Source organism: Sphaeramia orbicularis, chromosome 2 (assembly GCF_902148855.1).
Source record: "Sphaeramia orbicularis chromosome 2, fSphaOr1.1, whole genome shotgun sequence".
Classification (NCBI taxonomy): Eukaryota; Metazoa; Chordata; class Actinopteri; order Kurtiformes; family Apogonidae; genus Sphaeramia; species Sphaeramia orbicularis.
In genome coordinates, this window is record NC_043958.1 from 13,135,750 (window position 1) to 13,159,291 (window position 23,542).

At 39.0% G+C, this 23,542-nt stretch overlaps 1 protein-coding gene across 4 annotated transcripts; it reads left to right on the forward strand.

Moving 5' to 3' along the window:
* The first annotated feature begins 2,878 nt into the window (after positions 1-2,878).
* LOC115435820 (collagen alpha-1(VIII) chain-like) lies at positions 2,879-23,391 on the forward strand. Of its 4 annotated transcripts, XM_030158441.1 has the most exons (5): positions 2,940-3,013; positions 11,791-11,879; positions 15,516-15,669; positions 19,188-19,479; positions 20,179-23,391. In XM_030158441.1, the coding sequence occupies exons 4-5, from the start codon at positions 19,194-19,196 to the stop codon at positions 22,125-22,127; spliced, it is 2,235 nt and encodes a 744-aa protein (XP_030014301.1). In that variant the 5' UTR covers positions 2,940-3,013; positions 11,791-11,879; positions 15,516-15,669; positions 19,188-19,193; the 3' UTR covers positions 22,128-23,391. The 4 variants fall into 4 exon arrangements, with proteins under 4 accessions (XP_030014295.1, XP_030014311.1, XP_030014301.1 ...); XM_030158435.1 differs by lacking the exon at positions 11,791-11,879 and having other exon boundaries at positions 2,879-3,013; XM_030158451.1 differs by lacking the exon at positions 11,791-11,879 and having other exon boundaries at positions 2,879-3,013; positions 19,191-19,479.
* The last annotated feature ends 151 nt before the right edge of the window (positions 23,392-23,542 follow it).

Here is a 23,542-nt window from a genome sequence, read left to right on the forward strand (position 1 = left end):
AATCGAGGGTTTTGCTTATTTTATTGTGAGGAAGTACTGCAGACAGCTCTGATTGATGAAGAAACCATTACTTACTTATACACCACATGTATGTTGTGACTAGGAATGTACACACAGTTCTGCCTGATCACATTAGGACCATTAGCCTTCTTACCCCACAGCTGGAACTGGAATTTAGTTTGGTTCGTTTCGTGTAATGACATCATGTAACTATAGTCGGGACCTGCATCTGTAAAGTCTTTTTCTGACAAATCTTTAAAGTACTCGCAGCACAGGACAAAAAGCAGGTCTAGGGTGTAAGAAGGACCTCTGTTAACCATTTACAAATTACTGGAGGGACAAACCCACACCAGATCTGGATGTAAACCTTGTATTTTTACTTATGCAGAAAAATGGGTGGTAGGGAAGTTGAAAGATTTCACATTTCCAGCTTGGAAAGCTACTGAAAAACAAGTGACAAAAAGGAAATTCCTTCATTTAATCTTGATTTATGACTATTTGTAACATGTCGTGCTGTTAAGACTGGAAATCCAGTTAGAGCTCATAAATATCTCCACGAGGCTTTTGAGTGAATTACAGCTGTGGGTCTATATGATGGATGAGGACTGACACGTACACTATGTAGTTCCTCTCTGATGTTTCTCATGATTGTCGGACACTTTTAGGTTTTATTGCTTTTAGCGTATTAGCATTTCAAACCACCTTTTACTTGTGCTGACAAACTGGTCCTTCTATGATATCTAATTATAGTGTTTTTTGTTTTGTGTAGACAGTTTAGTGGTAAAAGGTCAGTCGAAGGTGAGGTGAGAAAATATAAATGATTTATTTATTTGTAAGAGTAAAAATGTACTTTGTGACATTACTAATTACACTCACTAACTTCCAAATAAAAGAGCCCTCTTCTTTATTTGCCAAGTTAGTGGTTACATTTTACACAAATGAAACATATTGGCCTGAAAGTGAATTCTAACACTTTTCCAATGATTTGTAACTGACTGCCAGCACCCACTTCTTTTACCACAATCAATTTCGCAAAAAAGTTACACTGACATTTTTTAACATTTCACTTTTTTATTCCCAGGTGTACATGCAGAATTATTTTTGCAGATTTTTTCATATGGTTATTTGACTTTACTTTCATGAGATGTTCTAACAAGCAGACCTTTAAAATGATTTTTTTTTTTTTCTCCAATTTTTTCCAAAAATCCTATGGGCAAGGGGTGCTTTGGCTATATTGGTGTTACTCTCAACCCATCATGTACAGCAAGAGCAATGTGCCAGGAAAATAAGCTAAATTTCATGTATTTTTTCCAGTGTCCACTTCACTATATTTGACTGTTATGTTGATTTTGGAGTATATTATTCTTCTAATTTTGGAGGATGAATTTGTGCCCACAAACAAATTCTGTTCATGGTGACAAGGTTAATCACATTACATTACAGGAGTTGTTTTATAGTTACAGTGACATTAGGGAATAGTTTGACAAGACGCTTGATGGCAGTTCAATCAAAAAATGGTTAAATTTGCTGTGGGAGTCTTGATAAATGATAAATGTCAGCAGTAACACATGCATGAGACATGCAAATTATAATCCAATTGTGCTATTGAAACTGTTGATCCACCTGTTGACATTACTCATGACTATGAGCTGCTAGTCCCGAGATGAAAGCAGCTTGATTGAGGAACAGGAAACAGGGAGTAATAATAACTGTGGCCAAGGTTTTTTGCGCTTTTCATGTTGCTGGGGCAACTTGGCCTTAGATCTAAGTCACAGGTTAATAACACGAACAGGAAGTCTGCATGCAGACAGGTATGAGGTCAGTATTTCCACACAGCTGACTGCTTGTTGTTCAGTCTGTATGCTGGGAAAACAGTTTGCTGCTGTCCAAGGATTTATGAAACTGGAAATGATAGGAGTGAGATGAAAACTGATGATCATCAATTAAAAACATGTCAGACTGATTTCACTGCTTACACTATATTCCCATGCTCATGGCAGTTTTTTTTAGTTTGAGCAGATGCATTGCAGATGACTAACAAGCACAAATTAGCCTTGTGAGGGTTAGCACGAAGAAGCTGACAGTTAAAGCCAGTCAGCGGGGAAACCAAAATGTTTTCTTTATAAGCAATACCTGCATAGGGGGAACATGTTAAAATAGCAACAAAAACATAAAGAATATTTCCTCAAATGTGAACCAGCTGTTCAGGTGTGAATTTCTTGCTTCAACTTTGCATGTCACTGCGAACTTTGTACACCAAATGCTCTGAGGAGGAGTTGTATGTGAGGACAGAACTGTTTGTGAACACCTGGGCAGGCTGAAGCAGCATTCAGCTTGGATCAGGCTCAGTTCATCAACTGTCCATTTGAGTCTCAACTTTCAGAAGAGCACAAAGTCTGACGTATCTTTTTGAATAACATTTGACTTTAAAACCCTGAAAACTGCAGTTTGCACATCTGAATTTTGTAGTCCAGTGTAGTTGCCTACATTCTATTGTATTAACTGAGAGGTGAATGTTTTGTAAAGACTTGTTTTTGCTCTTCTGTTTGTAAGCAAAAATGCCTTTCTTTGTGAAGCTGCATTCTGACCTCAGCCAGTGCTGGCTAACCAAAGTGAGACCCTGCCCTGAAAATCTTTCTGCATGCAAAGAATGCACTGAGAGATCCAAGTTAAATGAGAATCTTCCTCCATGTGATATATAGTTGTGCAGCTGATTGAGTTTCCTTTTTCTTCTTGACTGTAAAACCATCTAATGCTGCTCTTTTTTTGCAGTTCCAGTAACATTTTCTTGCTCACATAGATCGTGTTTTCCTCTCTCCTCATTTCTCTGTCATACATACACAGACCCAGCGCTGCTGCTCTCAGCTCCTGGGGCTCCACCCACCTGCAGATAAAAGCCAAACCTTCGCCAGGGCTGCTGTTCAGCGTCTGTCCCAAACTCCTCAAAGCTCTGTGATACCTCCACCCAGCAGCAGCAGCAGCAGCAGCAGCACACACACACACACACACAAAGGTAAGTGATGCGTCACCACGGGCACAGTGTGATTTGATGATGTTTTGGTTGGCAGGGCTGCTTTGTTTAGGACTCAGTGAGAGCAGCCACAACCAAAGTTTTATTTCGTTATTCCATATGTTTCTTTGCATGGTTGCACTGCTAAATCTGATTGGAGATTAGATTATTTTCTATTTTCTCTTGGAAAACCCAAACCATGCCCTGTTTCTTGGAACAACATGGTTTTTAAGGCTTGTCATTCAAAGAACGAAGTTAAGGAAAGGAACATGGAGAGCATAAAGAAACAAAAACAACAATTTTCTAGACTCTCTGACGTCCAAAATGTTTCATAAGACATGGTACATCACTGCTGCGAAGCCTTTGCTGACAGAAGCCTCGACAGATACTGCCTGACAGTTTCCAAATGCAAAGAAAGTCCAAAGGAGGCACCTGGGAAAAATAACTCAGGCTTAAGCTTGTTAAAATAAATGCAGGGTGCAGCATCTTGACAGGATTTAGCACCACTTAATGGAATATGTTGACATTTGAAAGTTTTAGTCGCATGTCTTTCAACAGTAAAGGAAAGTGTAAGCATTTTTCACCCAATGTTTGCTGAAATAGTGAATTTAGAGTTAAAGTTTATCTAGTTTTAACTATCCAGCACAAATACAAGACAAATAAGATTATAGCCAGATTTTGAAAAGAGGCTTTCTGGCAGGAATTTGGCTGAGTTAGAAATTTAGGGTTTAGGAACCGTTTTCTTCCACTTAATCATACAGCACCAAATCTTTTCAATAATGTTTCAATCTTTTGTTTATTTGCTGAACCGGGTTTTAATAAGCTGAAGTTCATGTCAAAGATGCCAAAGATGTTAAAATATCTCTATAGTGGTCTTTGGAAAAGTTCCATTTCTGACACTGCAGTACATTTTTCAGACACTCTAGAGTATCCCATTTTTAACTCTCTCTCCTCTTAGCATAACTTGATGAGAGAATATTTGGGTTTGCACCTGCCAGGAAACAGTTGGGAGCCCCAGCTCCACCCCCGACATGGATTTATCATAACGTTAAACATGTCCAAGGTGAAACTGATGGACTGTTGCAGTCAGCGGAAAAACTTGTGTTTTATAGCTGCTGTAATCTGCAGGCAAGATTGTATAGAATATCATGGAAACAGGTTTTAGTACAAAAGTGGGAAAGACGTTCAGCTTTATTATGCTTTACTAAGCCTGTGTCAGAAACCTATTTCCTGTTAGAGACAATACAAAATGAGAACATAAATCAGAGGAAAATGTAATGTAATGAAAATGAACATACATGAGAGCAGTTGATGTGAGGCTTTTAAGAAACTGTACAAATAACTCGCAAATAGTTTGCATTTAGTGAAAACCAGCGAAACAGCATCAATGACATGTTCTCATGATACTGAACAGCATTAATCTGGAAGACCCTCACTACACAAGACTGCAGGTTGAGGAGAAAAATGCTGAGGAAGTTCATGTCTGGAGTATATATGACTAGTTTTGTTGTAGGACGTATTGGACCATGGGTTATTACAGTGTTTATATTGTTTTGTTGCATTTTGTACAGATCTCATGACAGTTGCTTATTCTTACTGTTGTGGATTGGGGAATAAATCAACTCTGGTCTTCATAAATGTGTCACAGCAGTACAAATATGTTTGTTTTTAGGTGTAATTATGCATTCATGTGTCTGTCCAAGGCCCAGAGGCTAACTGGATCTGAGTTTTGGCCAAAGATAAGCTTTAAAATTCCAAAGTAAAAGACAACAATGCAAGACTACAACTCTTTATAATGAGAGTTTGGCCCTGGAGTTTAGAGTTTTTTAAAAGCTTCCTCCTTTTGAGAGTACAGTGACAAGAACACTGCTGAAAAGGTCCTGGTATGAATAGCAAGTCACTGCCAAGCTGCCAGGCCAAACGTTTTGTGGTTTTTTTTGTTGGCTGTTGGTTATGGAGGCAGGTTAATGAGACTGCATATGTGGAGGAGAGGATCAGTTTGTCTGCCAGTGGCTTTTAATACCTAGGCTGGTTCTTAATGTAGCTGTTCCTCTGTTCATGTCCTCTGACAATATTTCCCTCTGTGTCTCCTGCTCAGACTCCTTCACAGTTCTCACCTACTGAACAGGAAGTGTTTATGTAGCTCGGAGGGAATGTGTCTTTATCCTCCAGCTGCAGATTCTGTGTGCTGCTACCGTGCAGACTTCGACTACAGCCTCCAAATATGAAATATGACTCACATTTAAACTACATCTGTTGTGATTTTGTTATTTTTTTCTCCAGTTTCTCAGTGGCTTTTATTGAGCTCGGTTGTTGTGTTTTCCAGAAGTGGATATTAATATCTGTTAAAAGCTACATAACTTCAGATTTCCTCATTTTGCTTTGCTGTCAACGTGTTTAGCAAGTAGTGCCTTGGTTTAAAAACATCACTCTGTAACTACAGCTTTAAATTTTGTAGATTTATTGCAAAGTATCTCTTATCTAAACTCCTAAGTAGACAGAGTCGTAGTTCTTATTATCCCTCGTAAATACTCTACTGTAGAAACATCTGGACAGTAGGGAAAGGGAGGCTCATATTTTTCTCTGAGTGGCATATTTTATGGTGTGACTGTATAACACATTAAGCTTCTCGGGACTGTCATCATATTCCATTACTGTCACAGATCAGGCAACGAATGCATGTTGCAGCAAAACCTAGATGATCCCAGGCTATTTTATGATCTCAATAAATTGATATGTGTAAGAAAGTAGAAGCAAACCTCAGTGATCACTTGTCGAAGCGTGTGTATAGACATAGAGACTGAAAATACTCTGTGGAAGCGATCATCAAAGTGAAATCATGAGCAATAAACCCAAAGAAACCTTCTCTAAAGCAGTATATAATCACCACCCAGTTGTTTTTAATACTAATCTGCCTCCAGTTCCTGATTTTACCAATTACTTCTCCTCTCATTGGCTTAATTTTGAGATAAAATTACATTTGTGGCACTTTTTTTTCTCTTTGGATTCACTCGAAAGGTATAGAAATAGCTTTGACAGAAGATAGGAAAATGCATGCAGCCTTTAGCGCAGTGAGGATTTTCTTTTTTCATTTCCACAGTACACAAAATGTATTTATTCAGCTGCAAATGGCCGAATTCCCCAACAGAGTCTGCGGTTTAAGCACAGTATAAGTGATCAAATCTGATTATTGGCCAAACCTTGTTAGTGCCTATAAAAATAATCATTCACTAGTGGAGTGTCCCTGTGAGAGCCAGTGCAAATACGAGAGCCAGAAAAACCACATGACACTCAGGCAGCGCTTTATGAGTGTAAAATCTCTGGTAAAACAAAAGAAACTCAAGTCTGAAAGTCTTTTCCACATGAAAACTCCTGTGTTGTATAAAATAAACAGCTCTTCAGTGGGGATGTTTAGGAGTTCAACCAGCAGGATGACTGGCTGATGTTTGCAAAAACCAGAGGTGTTTCTTCTATTAAAGGCCGTCCCCTGGCGCCCAGTCGTCTGTTTTGACAGATTTCAAGCCTAACAGAAAAATAATTCTCCTCCCTGTCCGATTTCTGCCTGAAATGAAAATCGTGGCCAGACATTCGGTGACTTGTGGTTCCCAGAACTGTAGGAGAGGGGAAAATCTGTCAATGAGGCAGGGGAAAAGGTCAGACATGTGAGTGGGAGGGAGGTGCAATTATGTGCGTGTACGTATGTGCATGTCAAAGGTCAGCGGAGCGGTAAGCAAACAGTGCGGCTGCCAATTTCAAACCAATCAGCAGCAGTCACTCAGACTCTACATCCTTTTTCGTGGTCACTCGGTTATTTGGAATATCTTTCTCAAACATGTTACCACCTTAGAGGTCAGCTGACCCGCATGTGTGACCCCCCCTTCACCTTGTCATATTTCAGCCTTCACTCTGCAAAGACATCGAGTAGGTGTGAAGGAATGCTGAATAAAAGCAAAATAGGTTGGAAAGGAACGAGAGCGGGTGGAGCAGGCGTGCATGTTTCACTTCATTTTCCAATATTCTGTGAGAAATTATATTTGCTTCCCATCAAGATAAGATGAGAAGTGGGGGGGTGTTATGTGATGACTGAGAAAATATGATTTGTGGTTTATGATAATATCGCACACAGAGCAAGAGAAAGGCTCTGTGGTTTATCAATGGAACATGGCAAAAAGGATGCAACAGAGCCAATTCAACGTATTAATTACAGAAAAATAAAATCACTCACACTGGATGAACTCTGTGTTCAAGTCACACATTCATTCATCCTTTTAGATTTTGTAGCGTATGTCTTTATCCAGTCAATTCCTGCAAAACAGTAAACAACATAAACTGATGAATTAAATATCAACTTCAAAATTGGGGTTTGGCGCCCTCTATTGAACCACCTGCCTTATTACTGACTGTGTAATTGATCACTTAAGTTGATGAGTTGAGAAGCGCATATAGGTGACCATTCTATACACCTATATTTATAATATTCAGAACATAAAAAGGGCTTTATTTTCTTGTTCATTTGGTTTATTTATTGTAAGTGGTGGAAGAAATAGTCTTACTTCACTTTAAGCAGCATATGACTTTCATCACATTTTTTTTTTTTTTTTCAAATTTGTAAAACCTGAGTGATAGCCTAATTATAACTAGTCCATTTGTCTCTCTGTGCTTATGCAACTGAATTAGCCTGGCCAGCTATCTGGTTTTCTCAGTGTATTCAATACTGAGAAAACAGTCTGGAACTGGGCCAGTCACTGTGAAATATGCAGTCAAAGTCAGTTCCTTGTCTACAAGTCTCTTTACAATTGTTGTCGGTTGTTTACTTGATTCAAAAATAAGAATTGAATTACAGATTACATCCTGTATTCTTAAATTTCTTTTACAAAAGCGTTACATCAGTCTTGTCTGTGATTGGTTTATTCGGCACCTGTTAGTCCCACCTTCACATTTGAATTCAAACCCCGTGATTCCAGACAGATTTATCATTGAGAGAGACGGACGGCTGGCCAGGCTACACTTGAGTCACTTCCCTCACAGTGAACAACTTTGAAGATGACTCCATCATAAACACAGTCCACTTGTTTACATAACAAACCGAAATGTCACTCGGGCCTTTTAGGAAATTTTGTCACGAAGTGCATTATGGGAATGGCGACCAAGCAAAAGCGGTTTCTCACAGATTTGGCAAGAAAACGAGACAGATCGCTACAATGTAGAATTATCCAGTCCACCAGGGTGGTTTTAAAGAATGAGTGTAGTCGGTGGATGGAGGTAAAGACAACATTTAGGTTCAGCACTCACAAAGAGACAGCGAAATTGCTGTTGCGTGGAATTCCCAAAATTTTCTGAAAAGGCCCAAGTGACATATTGGCTTATTATTTAAACAAGTGGACTGTGTTTATGATGGAATCATCTTTGAAGTTGTTCACCATGAGGGAAGTGATTCAGGTGAGTAAGCACAGAAAGACTAATGGATTAGTGATGATTAGGCTGTCACTGGGGTTTTACAAATGTGAAAATAAAATTGTGATGAAAATCATATGCTGCTTTAAATAAATGTACTAATACAACAATGTGTAAAATCCTATTTGTGCAAATATACTATTGAAGCTTGAGTTTGGTCCATCTGACATTAATAGTGTATTTATAGAGCTGTGTGTCACATTTAAATAGTTTAAAACAGTTTTATTTACAAGTTAGGGCAGTCAAAATTTACATATTAACACCTTAATCCATCATGATCAATCTGATTAAAAATTTAATGCAATTAACCCATCTGCAGTGCGGAATGACTCTGAACGTCTCTGACAATGCATTTCAGGCAGTTTGTCAAAGTAGAGTTACCGTTGCGTATGCGCACATGGGCAGTTAGCACATGCATGTTAATCCAAAGCAGCCCTGTGATTAATCTGAGGAGAAAAAAAAAATGTATGGTACACAAATGTATTTCCAGTTTTTTAACATTTTGACTTTGTGTTAATCAGTGATATATTGCATGATTTGAGCCCCTTTTGGAGGAAAACAATGACAGAAATTTAGTGGAAAAATCACCATTAGGAGCCAAAAGGGGCTGGAAACCACTGGTTTAATCTTGAACAATGTGTAGTTTATTTTATTTTTTGTAGTGTGAAATCTTAAAAAGTAGAAAGACGAATAAAGATAGTGGTGTGGAGAGTACAACACGCTGCTCTTTAATGCAAACATGTATAAAACAAATACTTCAAGCATCAGAACAATAGTTTTTTTATCATCAATCAGTAAAAAAAAAAGTTCAGCCTTGTAAATGAAGTGGTCTGAAAAAAGAAGCACCTCCTCTAGAGTGTGTTTACAGACCTTCGGTGTACCCAGTGACCCCAGATTTTGGAAGATCATAGGTGTTTTTAGAGAAATAAGTGGGAATGTATGTCATTGACACTAATAATTACTGATTGCTTTTCTGTAGCAACAAAAAACAGTGTCAGATCACATATTTATATTTAGAGGAAGGAGGTGTGTATTCTCCCCTGATTTCTGCCACCTACATTGACTGTTATATTATTCATTTTGTAGCATTTTAGTGTTAAAAAGCTACTAGCAATGGAATTCAAATGAATATAGTGGAGCAGAAAGTAGAACATTTTGAATTGATGTGTAAAGTACAAGTGCCTCAAACTGTGCACAGTAATTGAGTAAAAGTACCAATTTACTTTTTACCCCAGTTTATTAGTCTATGAATACTAGAAAATAGTAAAAATGCTTCACTCAGAGTATATGCTGCTTTTGGCACACAAAAAAAGCAATATTATCAAAGCTTTTTGGCCTTAAGTTCTTTCAGAGTTTGTACTCCTTCCTGCAGAAACTCTGAGTGCCACGTGAGTGCAGATGGTCGCCCATGAGAATCAGTGTCAAGGTGGAGTGTTTTTCTTATAAAGGTTAGGTAATACACAGCAGCATCTCTCACACACATTCATGCAAATTGTCACAACACACACACACACACACACACACACACATACAGGTGCATTCCACAGATGTTGCCTTGGCCTTAATGCTTCCTCTGTCAGCTGATCGTGCATTCCTTTGTGTTTGTGTGTTTTTTCAACTGTCGCACTGTAGATGGATAAACCCAAATAATACATAAAAAAATGTGTTTCTTTCAGCTTTTGTGATAGTTCAGGCAGTGTGGGCCCTTACATGCTGGTATATCTACCTATATTTGCATTTGTGTCATTTTACTCTTCTTTTTGTGTTCAGCGAGTTGCTTTTCTTCCTTGTTTTGCAGTACTTTAGCTGCCCACTCTCATTAGAAAAGAAAGACCCATTGCGATCTCGCTGAAACACAAAAACCAGCCCTGACCACAAGCAATTAAGACTGGCACTCATATCTGTAAGCAACGACATACCTCTATTCCTCACTGTTTGCTTATTGAGCGGTAGAGTCCCCATCTGGAATCGGTCAAGAGAGGAACACAGAGGAGAAATGGAAATTTGATTATTTTCAAAGCCAAGCTGGAGGTGATAAAAGACTTGTGGCTCATCCCCAAGCGAAGCCGGCTGTGGTTGTAAATGTTGGCAAAGAGGTTCAGAGGAACCAGCATCTACTCTGAAGCAAGCAAACTTTGTTGCATGGGATTGTCATCAAGGGAGGGGTGTGGAGGTGTCTGCAAAGTTTTCATTAAAGCTGAGTTCAGGCAAAGGATGAAAGACTGTTAAAAAAAAAAAAATTGAGATGTTTGAGAAATGAATTCTGCTCGGACTTGTTCCTGAGATTGGGAGAGCACGCAGTGGGATTTGGGGATGTTAACGCGAGTAGATTTTTATTGTATAGCCATTCACATGCTTTTATACAATGGGATTAGATTTCTGTGCTTCATGAACATGGTGCAGCAATAAAACAAAGCTGGAGAAAAGTACCAAGAGCTATACACTTTAAAGTAAAAATTAAATGGTATGGATTGAACACATGGCAGCAGTATGGCAACTATTGAACATTAAATTAAAGTCTTTGCTTTTTAATCAAAAGAATATGCTAAATCATACACTATACAGTCATGGAAAAAAATTATTAGACCATCAAAAGTCATCAAAAACATTATGCAATCAAGTACTAACCCCTGTGAGTATCATGTGACTAAAATAGACAGAAAAGAAGTACTGTTTTTGCTCACTACAATGCCATAGCTGTTGATGTAAGAACTAAAGTGATTTTGGTTATTATCAATAAAACATGAAAAATGGCTAGATATCAGCTCTGAAATTAAGCTCTTACGAGCTATTTTTGTTGTTAACATTATATTTGTCCAAACAAATGTACCTTTAGTTGTACCAGGCATTAAAATGAACAAGAAATTAAAGAAAATATGGGTGGTCTAATCATTTTTTCCGTGACTGCATGTATACCCATCAACAAAAACAAATGCAAGCTGATATATTAATTGTGAATGTTTTCCTCGGGTCACACCTTATTGTTGATGTTGTACATATGCAGCATAAAAAAGGGCTTTTGAATCACGTTTCATGTAGACAGAAAAGTAAAAATATTAAATTGTGAATGCAATACAGAAGAAAAACAAAATATCTAATGTTTTGTCTTCATTATACAGTCTGAGCTGTGCACATTAAAGAATGAGGAACCTGTGGGACTGTTTCTCATTAAGCAGGAGTTCAATAACTTTGTAAAAGGAGTAAAATAATTGAGATGCTTCTTGTGTCTTTTTTGTGCTGAGCTATTTGAAAGGGAGTGTGTAGAGCAGTTTGGCTGATTTATAGTCATGGACCTCAGATTATTATAATGCACTGTCTTTTCTTAGATTCTGGTCTCCACTTTCACGGATGCATAAACTTCAGGTCAAGTCCCTTGTTGATATCCCTGAGTAAACTCAACAGTTTGCAACCTCTGGTAAGAATTATTTTATCAGAAACATTGGCAGTGCTGTCAAAGATCAGAGATGACATGGAATTTCAGTTGCAGAGAGATTTTACTTTAAATAGCTTCATAAGTCTTCCCCATCACATCATGTTTGTGTGGCTCAGCTGATTTGTTACAACAGATTCAGGGTGTGAAGAATCAAATTTGCTCATGTGAGCAACAAGAAAAGCAGAATTGATATTTTTTCTTTATCGAATTTATAGTATGTGAGGGAATTAGAAGTTTACTACTGCAAGGTTTCACTTGTGTCTGTTGTGTTGAAAATGTTCATGTAAAAGACTCTTCAAACATACAGACAGGCTAATGTCCAGCTAATTTAAATCCATTCACAATTTAACATAAAATGGGTCTGTGGTCCAGACACGGTCACTCCATTCCTTTCCCATTACACTGTCTGGAAACAAAAAAAAAAAAAAAAAAATGACTAATGATATGTACTTTCTGTAATCAAACCTCTCTCTTCAAAGTAATTGGTAGCTAGAATGGAGTAAATAGCATATTTGCTTTCACATGGTGGAGGAACTCAGGCGTAACGTTCCAGTGGAAATATAAAGTAGACTAGAAATGTCATGAAGTTGTTGGAGTTCCTTTTAACCACCCCCATTTCAAAATAAACAGTGTTTGTGTGTTTGAAACCACAGAAAAGATGAGATTCTTGCTGGCAGGGGATGCTAAAAGATAACAAATGTTGCAGTGTGGCTTTACATAGTGTTAATTTAGATATTTAATTGAATGTTGTAGCTTTCAAGACATGTCAGTATATCAAACCATTGTTTATGTATGTGTTTACTGTAGCTAGGAATAAGTCAGGGTTAGTTGCATGATTTGCTGATTTAATATTGTTTTTACAAAAATAAAGTATGTATGAAACATTATATATGCATCAAGACGATGAATGCATTATCCAACATGATACATAACAGCAAAATAATGATAGTTTAGACATTAAAAAGGAAGCCAAACAGAAAAATATAAGAGATGGAAAAAATGAAAGGTCATGTCCCTGCATCAGAACAGACAGTTTCTGGTTCTTAAATGATAGGGTGTGGTGTGATAGTGATTGAAAGTGAGTTTGGTTTGTGTATCTTAGTCGTATTGCGAGCGTCCTTCACCCTGCTTGTGTCTCTTAGACATGAGGTCACCCCTGATGCAGCTCTTCCCAAAGCTCTATCCAACTTCTTAAATGAGGCCTGTTACTCATGCAGCTCATCCAGTAAATGGAATAGGATGTGTTTTTGTCTGCTCCGTCTCTGTAACCGTTGAAGATTGACGGATCCTTGGAGGTCAGACCAGACATATGTTTCAAAGCACTGCTGTGTCCTTTTTGTTGTGCTGACTTATTGTTTTATGGAGGTCGTCTCATTTCCTTGCCAAGCATATGTTCCCTTTTTGCCGGTTGTGAATGGCTTGCATTGTAAAGCTATAAGGGCTTTTGACTGGCAAAATGATGACTTTAACATGTGGAATCATGTTCAATTTGGTAGATCAATACTTATAGATTAGTCCCTCACTAGTTTTATATTTGAAAAAGATGTTTTATGAATGACTCGTACCCACTCTGAGTTTCTGGAAGCCAGGGAACCAAAAAGTTTGGCCATCGAAACACTTTCACTTAAATGTCTGTGGTAGTCAGTGGACAGCTGTTTTGTATTTATGTAGAAATATATATGTAATGTTTGCCTGTGAATTCTGTACGTTTTTATACAAATACATGAAAACACATTTTATAATGACATGTATTTGTTGGCCTGTCTCCACATCTATTCCACATCATCTAAGGTTTACATTCGGTCTCACAGGTGGGCGTTGTGCAGTCTCTGTCCATGGTGCTGGATCTGTACATTATGAGTGGCATGTGACATGGATAATGAAGTCCTATTGGCATGGCTTATTGAGCTTTTGGCTGAAAAATAGGAATTGATAGAGATGACCATCATGACTGATACAGACCCACTTGCAACACACTAACTTGTTAGATAACTTATTGTCTGTGGGTGTAAAAATTCAGGAAAGCGCTTAATTAGTCCACAACTAGAGGATGCTTTTTTTTTTTTTTCCTTTTTCCCAGGTAATGAAAACTCTGAAATACCAGTAAGAATACAGAATATAATGGACTTCCACTGGTTTCTGAACTGCCCTTTTGAAGCCAGTAGTTTGTGATTTGGCCGCCACCATGTTTGTTTTTTAGAGGGAGTGACCATATTTAAACAAAAGTGGGGGAACCGTGGAAGCCTGAGGGGTTAGAAGTGAGCTAATGCTAACTGCTAGCTTACTGACTTGATAGTAGAAAAATAAGAAGAATCTTTGTATATATTTTCCATGCAGACATGCAACACACACGGAAATCGCCCCCCTGCTTTTAACTCATTATTAGCTAAATACGCAGGAACACCCAGGGGGCAAATGAGGGGTGCCTTGCTCATGGCCACATCCACCAGCAATTTCTCAGCCGATCTGTGGAATCAAACCGGTGAATGTTTGGTCTCAAGCTGGTTCTCTGACCTAAAACTGTAAACTCAAAGCATTGCATAACAAGGTTCAATTGGTGGAATCACTAAATTACAACTGCAGTAGAATTGTCTGTCTGGACAAAATTAAGTCTGACTCAGCAGCAGCAATAATAATAATAATAATAATACAACTATTAATACAATTCTAATACTGCTGCATTGGAGCCAGGGTCCTTGCCTCGTGTTCAAAACATTGTATATAAAAACATTTATATATGCATGCTTATATGCAGCATCCTTTTTCCCTTTTTTTGCTGATCAGATTTAGGGGGATTTGTGATTTATAATAAAAGTAGAATATAAAACATGTAATCTTGGAAGTTCAAAACAAATCTGCTCAATCCAGCGTGGATAAATGAACATTTTGTACATACTAATGAAAATAGAAACTAAAAATGTCTGAAATTCAGACTATTATTATATATTATATGTGCCAGTGTCTCTCCAGGTGTTTGTACTAATACTTAAAGGTTAACTGTGTATACTGTATATATGAGCTAATGCTATGTAATGTATATGTGAATTAATGCTATGTAATGTGTGGCTGTAGCCTTAATTTTTAAAATATTTCTAATTTTATGAATGCTGGCACTTTACTTCATACCCAGGAACACCAGCTGAAAAATAGCTTTTTTGCTAATACTGGCACATTTACAGAAATGTTCATCAATGTGTACTGTCCCTGATAAATAAACAAATAAATAAATAATAAATATTCACTTAATATGCATATGCTGAAAGGCCTAGGTAAGCTGGTATGGAATGACTGTCTTACACTGACAGACTGACCTTTAAAGGAGACGACATTCCTGAAAAATGCCAGGTCCACACTGTAGTACGTAGCACTTCTCTCCATGCGAAACAAGCAGTTTAACAGCAGCTGACATTTGATTATATTCAGTCCCATGAGAATTAAAACTGATGTCCAGTTAGTCTTTGTCGGCCTGCCTTCTGCGTTCCATACATACATTTGTGTCATAGTATAGTATCACGGCCTAAATACCAGTCTATCAGGTGGAGATGGCAGCTCAGTGCTACAAACCCCAGACCGCTGTGAAAGGTCAGCACCTGACATTCATATTTTCACAACACACAGGACTCCAGGTAACACCTGGCCGGATCCTGTGCATGGCCATCATCCTACTCATGTCTTGGAAAAGACCCAGAGAAGAAACCTAAAGGCAAGGGACCGAGGAGGAGCAAACCAGAGGTGGTGACAGCCTTCGTGTGTGAGGAGCAAATATTTGGAAGTAAGTGGTTGTTATTTTTGCTGGGTGGGAGCAAAAACATGTGGCTCTTAATCACCGTACAGACAGAAGAAGAAATATGCAGTGCACTAAATGAGAGTGAATAGAGAATATTATTCACTTGTCAAGTCTTGTAGATTAGGAAATGTACACTAAAAATATTTCAACATTACTCAATTTGGCTTGTTTTGTAAAATAATTGTCCATAATTTTAGCTCTCCCAACACTTTGATCATGGCTCTGTTTCAGAACTTACAAACACTGCAGTGGAGGAAAACATACATTCACCCATCTACGTTTATTTTCACACTGTGCTCTTGGCAGTGCTTAGCCAATCTCTTTAGCACAGACATGTTTAAAGGATTAAGGATTATGTTCAATACTGACCACATCCCCTGCGGGGCCTCTTAATTACATTATGTTTTAGCAGCAAGCACTGTGTATAATTCACTTCAAGGATATGAGACTTTGAGGCTTTTACGCAGTATGTTGGAATGGATGTGTAAACAAGGGGAAAGAGGGACGAGAGGGAGATTGCCCACATTCAGGCAGGAGAGGGTTTTTGTTTCTTTTCTGGTTTGACCACAGTGGACTTCAAAAAGACTGTGTTTTCACTTCATTCTGGGATGGAAGAGCACAGCCTGCTGGTCAGGAACAGTAAGTGCTCAGGGAGAATTTACTTTGTAGCAACTATTGTTTTTGACCAGATTTTATGTGCCACAGTTGTTTTTGATGATCTTATTAAGGGTGTAAGAATTAGATAAGGTCCGCACAACGTGTGAGCTCCCAAAATTTTTTTTATTAACCACAGTAGTGATGTTTCGGGCCACAGCCTTTCATCATACATGGGACAGATCATTACGTCACATGACAGGTGATGCAAATCATTTCATATAATCAGTAACTTTTAAATAAGGATAAGTGTCTTTAAATACATATTAATTCATACATGTACACAATAATCAAATTTCTTTAAATTAGTATAAATACAGTGATCAAATTACTTTAAATTCATGCAAGTTCATGAATACATTGATCAAGTTACTTTAAATTAAAGCTTATTAAGGATGTAAGAACCTATTTGGTCAGAATAAGACACTAGATTTTTACTAAGCACATTCATTTAGAAATAACCATTCTTTGTTAGTATATATTTTGTGTGGACATGCAATACACACTGAAATTGACCAGATCACTCGCTGAACATGTAGGAACACACCACACACTGCAGACTAGGAGCAGTGGGCTGCCATGTCAGGTGCCTGGAGAGAAAATGAGGAGTTAAGTGTCTTGTTTCCATCAGCCAATAATTTCTCGAGACAGCGATCCTTTATTTTGTTTATTTTATTTCATTGGTTTATTTAACAGGGACATTCTACATTAAATGCACCAGAGTTAGCCAAATGACTATTGTTCATCTACAATCCCTGTTAAAATATCACAAGCTGCCTCTCCGACCTTCTAGGCCCCGGCTGCAGTTATTTAATTTAATTTGATTTTGAATGTAATTTGTTATTTTACAATTTAATTTTATGGGTACTATATAGTCTTAAGGCCAAAATATCAGATTTGATGCAAATCAGCTTAGCTGATATACTTAATTTCCATACGTTCCCCTATGAATCTGCAGCTGTTGTGTCGATTTGTGTTGATACTTTTATTCACCCAAAGCTAGTTTTGCATATTCACACCCATTCACAACCTCCACACTTAGTTAACACGGTGCTGTAGATAGGTCTGGTTCTGTCCACTATTGTTTTAGAGTAGGGGAAAAGATATCCAGGATGTTTGGCTAGTTCTAGGTGGCACTCATGGATGGTTGCTACAACTATTGCAAAATAATGTCCGGGGTGTCGTTTTGATGGAGCATTTGAAAGTGAGGAATGACCCTAACCCTACAAAACAAAACACCACCTTAAAAGAAATTAAAAGTCTCGTCAAATTCAGGAGTTCAGAGTGTTCTCTTCTTTCAGTGCAGAGAACTTTCAAAATGGTAACACACACACACACACACACGGGTGAAAGAAGGAGAATGATAAAATCCTGACAGAAGTATTCACACTTATTTTAGTACTTCCCACAAATTAGAGGAGAAGGGAGCTTTTACTTGTAATTGCTGCTTTTGTTGGTCTTGAATGTAATAAATTATTATTAAGCTGAGTGCCTTAACCTCCTGAGACCCAGGAAAGCAAAAGTTTGATCTTTTTTTAGATTAAACAATTGCCATGATTGGAAACAGCAGTTTTTTCAGACACATTCTTTATTTTTTTATGGAATGTCCTTTGCAGTTGACAGTGTTTTATTTATTTATTTATTTATTTATTTTTATATTTTAAGTAAAGCTGTGAACCTTGTGTCCCCTACAGAGGACAAAAATGCACTGCAGCATCTCAGGAGGTTAAGGATATAGGATGAAAAATGAGCATGTTTAAACATTTAAAGCTGTAACTTACATCTCTTTGGGAGAGAGTTAATGATCTCACGAAGGCTGATGTTGGCATTGGCCTGAAGTTTTGATGGCTGCTGTGTAACAGGACCCTATGTCAGCCCCTCCTTACTGGGAACTGTAGGATCCAGTGTTTGGAACTTGGCTACATGACTTAAGAAAGGATTTCATGCAGTTATAGTGTTGGTTAAAAAAATACATTTGACAGATGTTAAAAAATGGGAAAAATGTATTGAAAGACAAACATGTACTAGTTTATGTGTACTCATAATAGGCACAACAGGTTAAATGCTGTGTGAAGGCCTTTCTATTATAAATGTAGTTCTGCCACTTCAGTGTAAACCAGAATTAAAGTATGAATTGTTGGTGTAGTTTGTCTCTTCTGTGATACTGCTGATTGGTGATTATTCACAAATACTACAGGGTGTCCCATAAGTCTCCATACATAGGAAAAATAAACGTTTCTTGACATAAACCATTTTTATTTATATAATATGCTCTATATGACTGCCATTTTGTCGGGAACACACTTCAATGCGTGTCCTCCACTGCTGAAGAACTATAAAGAAGAAATATAAAGAAATACATGTTAGAACCATATGAATTATGTCTCCTATGTATGGAGACTTATGGGACACCCTGTATTTACCATTTCTGCTCATAAAGCCCCCTATAACTTACACCCTCTAACTTACACACTTTTCCTTTAGCCAACAGTGATGAAAAACAACCTTAATTCTTTGGTTTAACATTAGCATTATCCTTACCACTTAAGACAAGTTTTAAGGAACAATTAAAACATTCTTAAACACGTGAACATCATCAGGATACTTCCCTTATTTAGCATGAGTACAGCTGTGTTTTACATGACTAGGAAGTCAATAAATGTTTCCAAAATGTTTATAAGGCACTAGACTAACTGTTTGTAGAAGGTGGCATCTGCTTGTTATAGGAAATGCACCTCAAAATAACTAGTAAAATGTCAAGGATTTTACCATAGCTTTATAATTCTGAGTGTTTTGTATTTATAACTGCTGGAATTCATTGTGCCTTTTCTTTCTGTTGTTGTCCATAGCAGAAAATGGTGGCTGTAGCGCTCCGTTCCGTCAGCGTACTCATCTCTGTGATCCAGCTGTGCCTCCTGCGTCTGGTCCACAGTGGGGCCTATTATGGACACAAACAGCCCCCTCAGCAGCATCAGCCTTTGCCGCAGTACAATGATGGTTTTCCTCAACAACAGTTTTTGGGGAATGAGATGCCACACCTGCCTTTTGGCAAAGAAACACCAGTGCTGCCTCAGTATGGAAAAGAGCTTCCTCAGCTGCCTTTGCAAATGGGCAAAGAGAGGCCGCTGCTTGAAGGCAAAGGTAATGCCCAGTTACTAAGAACCAAGTCCACAATGGTCTTGCTGGGATCAAATTCCAGTTTTCTGTCAACTGTTTTCAGATCAAACATACCAAATCTGAAGTTATTATATTAGGTCTGCTCCACTAATAAAGTCCACTGATGTCAAACTTTGGTAAGATGACAAACTATGTTTATCCTTTAGCCGTAAAGATTAGTGTTATTTTTGATGAAGACCATGTAAAGATGTGTTCATATCATCCCCATCCTGGCATTAAGACATTTTCATAATGAAGTATTTATTATGGGATGTTTATCTTCATTTTATCTGTTTTTAATTGTATTGAACTCTCAAAGTGGAGAGTATGGAGAAGGTTCAAAAGTCTTAAGTGATGAAGATGTGAGGATTTGTTTTTCTGGTGGTTCTCCCTAACCGCTACTGTAACTAGCTGAAGCTTTGGTGTCATGTTTTACAGTCAGTCCATGGTGTTAGTTCTCTGACATCACCCCACATTCTCCTAAAGTTTCCAAAGGAGTTATATTTTGGCACAACTTATTTTTTAATTTGACTGCACAGATTTCTGAGGAGATGAGTAACCCATGGATACACATGGGAAAATGAAAAACGGATAATACAGAAGTGGAGTCGTACACTTGAGTGTCCATGTTTTCCATGTGTTCTCTTTAACACTCACCACACTGACTCATTCCTCCTGTTACAGGACAGACATTTCCCAGAGGGGCTAAAGGTCCACCTCCCCCTGGTCCTGGTGGAGAAGGTCTCAGAGAAGGACCTCAAGGAATTCAGGGCCCCCCAGGACCATCAGGACCACCAGGACCACAAGGCCCCCCTGGCCTGCCAGGCCAAGGACTGCCAGGATTACCAGGAAAACCAGGGCCACCTGGTCCCCAAGGGTACCCAGGAATTGGAAAACCTGGGATGCCTGGAGTACCAGGAAAACCTGGAGGACCTGGATTACCAGGACCAAAAGGTGAACTTGGTCCTGGCGGTGGTGAAGGACCATCTGGAATTCCTGGACCTCCAGGGCTCCCAGGTCCACCCGGACTCCCTGGAATTTCCAAAGCAGGTGGTCAGGGGCTACCAGGGCTGCCAGGGCCTTCAGGGGAACCTGGCCAAAAAGGTCTACATGGGCCTCCTGGTCCTCAAGGGCCTAAAGGAGAAAAAGGACTTGGTCTACCTGGTTTACCCGGACTAAAAGGACCAAGTGGACCACCTGGTCCACCTGGACAGGCAGGGATTCCTGGAATTGGTAAACCTGGCCTAAATGGGTTTCCTGGACAGCCAGGGATACCCGGAAAACCTGGTCCCCCTGGAGAACCAGGACCAGCAGGGCCACAAGGTGAAAGGGGCCAACCAGGACCACCGGGCCTGCTCGGAATTGGAAAACCAGGAAAAGATGGCCTCAGAGGACAACCAGGGGTTCCGGGAGGAAAAGGGGAACCAGGTCCTCCAGGTTTGCCAGGAGGACCAGGAATGCCAGGTTATGGTAAATCAGGTTTTCCAGGACCTAAAGGTCACAAGGGACACGCTGGTCTTCCTGGACCTCCAGGACCAAAGGGTGACAAAGGTCATGGGGGTCTTCCAGGGGTCATTGGTTCTACTGGTCCCAGTGGAATGCCTGGTCCACCAGGTCCAATAGGACCTCCTGGTAGTATTGGATTTCCAGGGCCAAAGGGGGAGAATGGTGCTGGAGGGCTCAAAGGAAATCCTGGATTGAAGGGTGATTTAGGGCCCCCAGGCCTACCAGGACAGCCAGGTTTGTTAGGTCAGAGTGGAGAACCAGGACCAAGGGGTTTACAAGGGCCAACTGGCCCTAAAGGAGAACCTGGTCATAGGGGTCTGCCTGGTGCCCCTGGTGGTACAGGAGTGCCTGGGCCACGGGGTGAAAGTGGACAACCTGGAGAGATGGGCCACCAGGGACCACAGGGGATTCCAGGTCTTACAGGACCAGGGGGGCCAATTGGGCCTCCTGGGATGCCTGGGCCAAAAGGTGAGACCGGCCTACATGGTAAACCTGGATATCCTGGTGAAGGAAAGCCAGGACCCCCTGGTCATATTGGTCCTCAGGGTAATCCTGGTCCCAGTGGCCCCCCTGGACTTCCTGGACAACCAGGACAACCTGGACCCCCTGGTCCTCCAGGAGTGCCAGCTGTATCTCCTGACCTCGGACAGATCCTCCCTGTGACTGGCCCATACAGCGGCCATGGCTACAAAAAACCAAAGAACGGAGCAGAACTCAGTGGAGGTGGTCTGGAGATGCCTGCCTTCACAGCCAAGCTCACAAATCCATTCCCTCCTGTCGGATCTCCCGTCATCTTTGATAAACTTCTTCACAATGGAAATCAGGACTACAATCCCCAAAGGGGTCTTTTTACCTGCAGTGTACCAGGGATCTACTATTTTGCTTATCACGTCCACTGCAAAGGTGGGAATGTGTGGGTCGCCCTCATGAAGAACAATGAGCCTGTAATGTACACGTACGATGAGTACAAAAAGGGCTTACTGGATCAGGCGTCTGGGAGTGCTGTTCTGCCCTTACGACAGGGAGACACTGTGCACATACAGCTGCCATCTGACCAGGCAGCTGGACTTTATGCTGGTCAGTATGTGCACTCAACATTTTCTGGGCACTTATTGTACCCAATGTAAGAAATGTGTATAAAGGACATAATAAAGACAGATTGATGGTAGTTTGACTATGAAGATGACGATGAAACTACTTTGGACTCAAGATAACATGTGGGTGAGGTTGAATTGGTTTTTTAGGGTGGAATAATATAATTTTATAGAAACAATGTACTTCATTGAATTATTCTTTACATTATATGCATCATCTGATATTTAGATAATTGAATGAAGTTTCTAAGCCACCATGTTAACATAAAATGTCTGGTTAGTAGCTGCATTATGATGAATGAGGATGTTTCTTGTGGGGGCTCAGTATGGTGGAAAGCAGAAGTCAAAATGACTACTGAATATCTTGGTAGTCATTACTATTTTGTTTACATTGTGCAATTATTATTATTTTTTTATAACATTTACATTTGTGTCCAAGGTACAGCTGAAATCCTTTTTGGCTTCATAGAATTATGTTCACATTTTATTCAGATTAAATGTCAGGATATCTGTGTTGAATAAAGACAGTTTTGCTTTACACTTATATTGTACTGGTCACATAAGAACCTATTGGTACCACACATTTACTCACATTTATCATAACATACAGTTGACTTATATCATTGTGTTTTCATAGGGTTCATCATACAGTAACAGTTATTAAGTTATTGAAACTGTTTTTTTACTGTATTTTGAAAATGCAGTTTTTGTCACGGTACAAAATTGTTTACACCTTCATCTGACAGCAAATAAACACTTGGATTAAAACTGTATCTGAACGTAGACTTTGTTCCCCTTCATTTCATATCTCAGTCTATTGGATAATCATGTTACTCACAACACTGCAGATGAACTCCGGAGTCAATACTTACCATTTATTTGATCCTATGAGTTTATAAATTGTATTGTTTACTGAGGATTTAGGCCTTTTATCGGTATTCCTTGTAATTTATTTGCTTGACTACTGATTCTTGGATTTGTGTTAAATTTTGTGTTGAACAATAAATGAATAAAAGACACGCTGTGGTAAAATAAAAATAAAAAATCACAAAGTTTAACAATGTGTACATTTTCATACCCAGTCATTCCAGCAAATAACTAATTTTTCTTTTCAGTTCATATCTTACTTTACTATTTCTTTCTTAATTTTTGTCTTGGCATTGGGTTGCCATTTGATTTAATGTTTTCACTTTTTCTTTTATTTTGGACAATAGCGCACAGTGTAACCAATGAGATGCCTGTGTGAATTTGGATCTCTGTTTTTATTATTGAATTCCAATAAAGATATATAAACATATGTCTTGTCATTGTTATGCTGAATTAAATATGTAAATTAAATAAACTGTAGGATGCAGTTTAGGGTTGGGTACATTTATTTATTTATCTAATGTATTTAATGTATTTATGACAACACGGAACCATGATGTCTGGTCTGTGGCCGCCGCTAC

Coding starts and splice junctions, on each gene's coding strand:
- LOC115435820 (XM_030158435.1), top strand. CDS start 19,194: ATGGTGGCTGTAGCGCTCCGTTCCGTCAGCGTACTCATCTCTGTGATC. Junction 19,480..20,178: donor GCCGCTGCTTGAAGGCAAAG/GTAATGCCCAGT, acceptor CTCCTGTTACAG/GACAGACATTTCCCAGAGGG.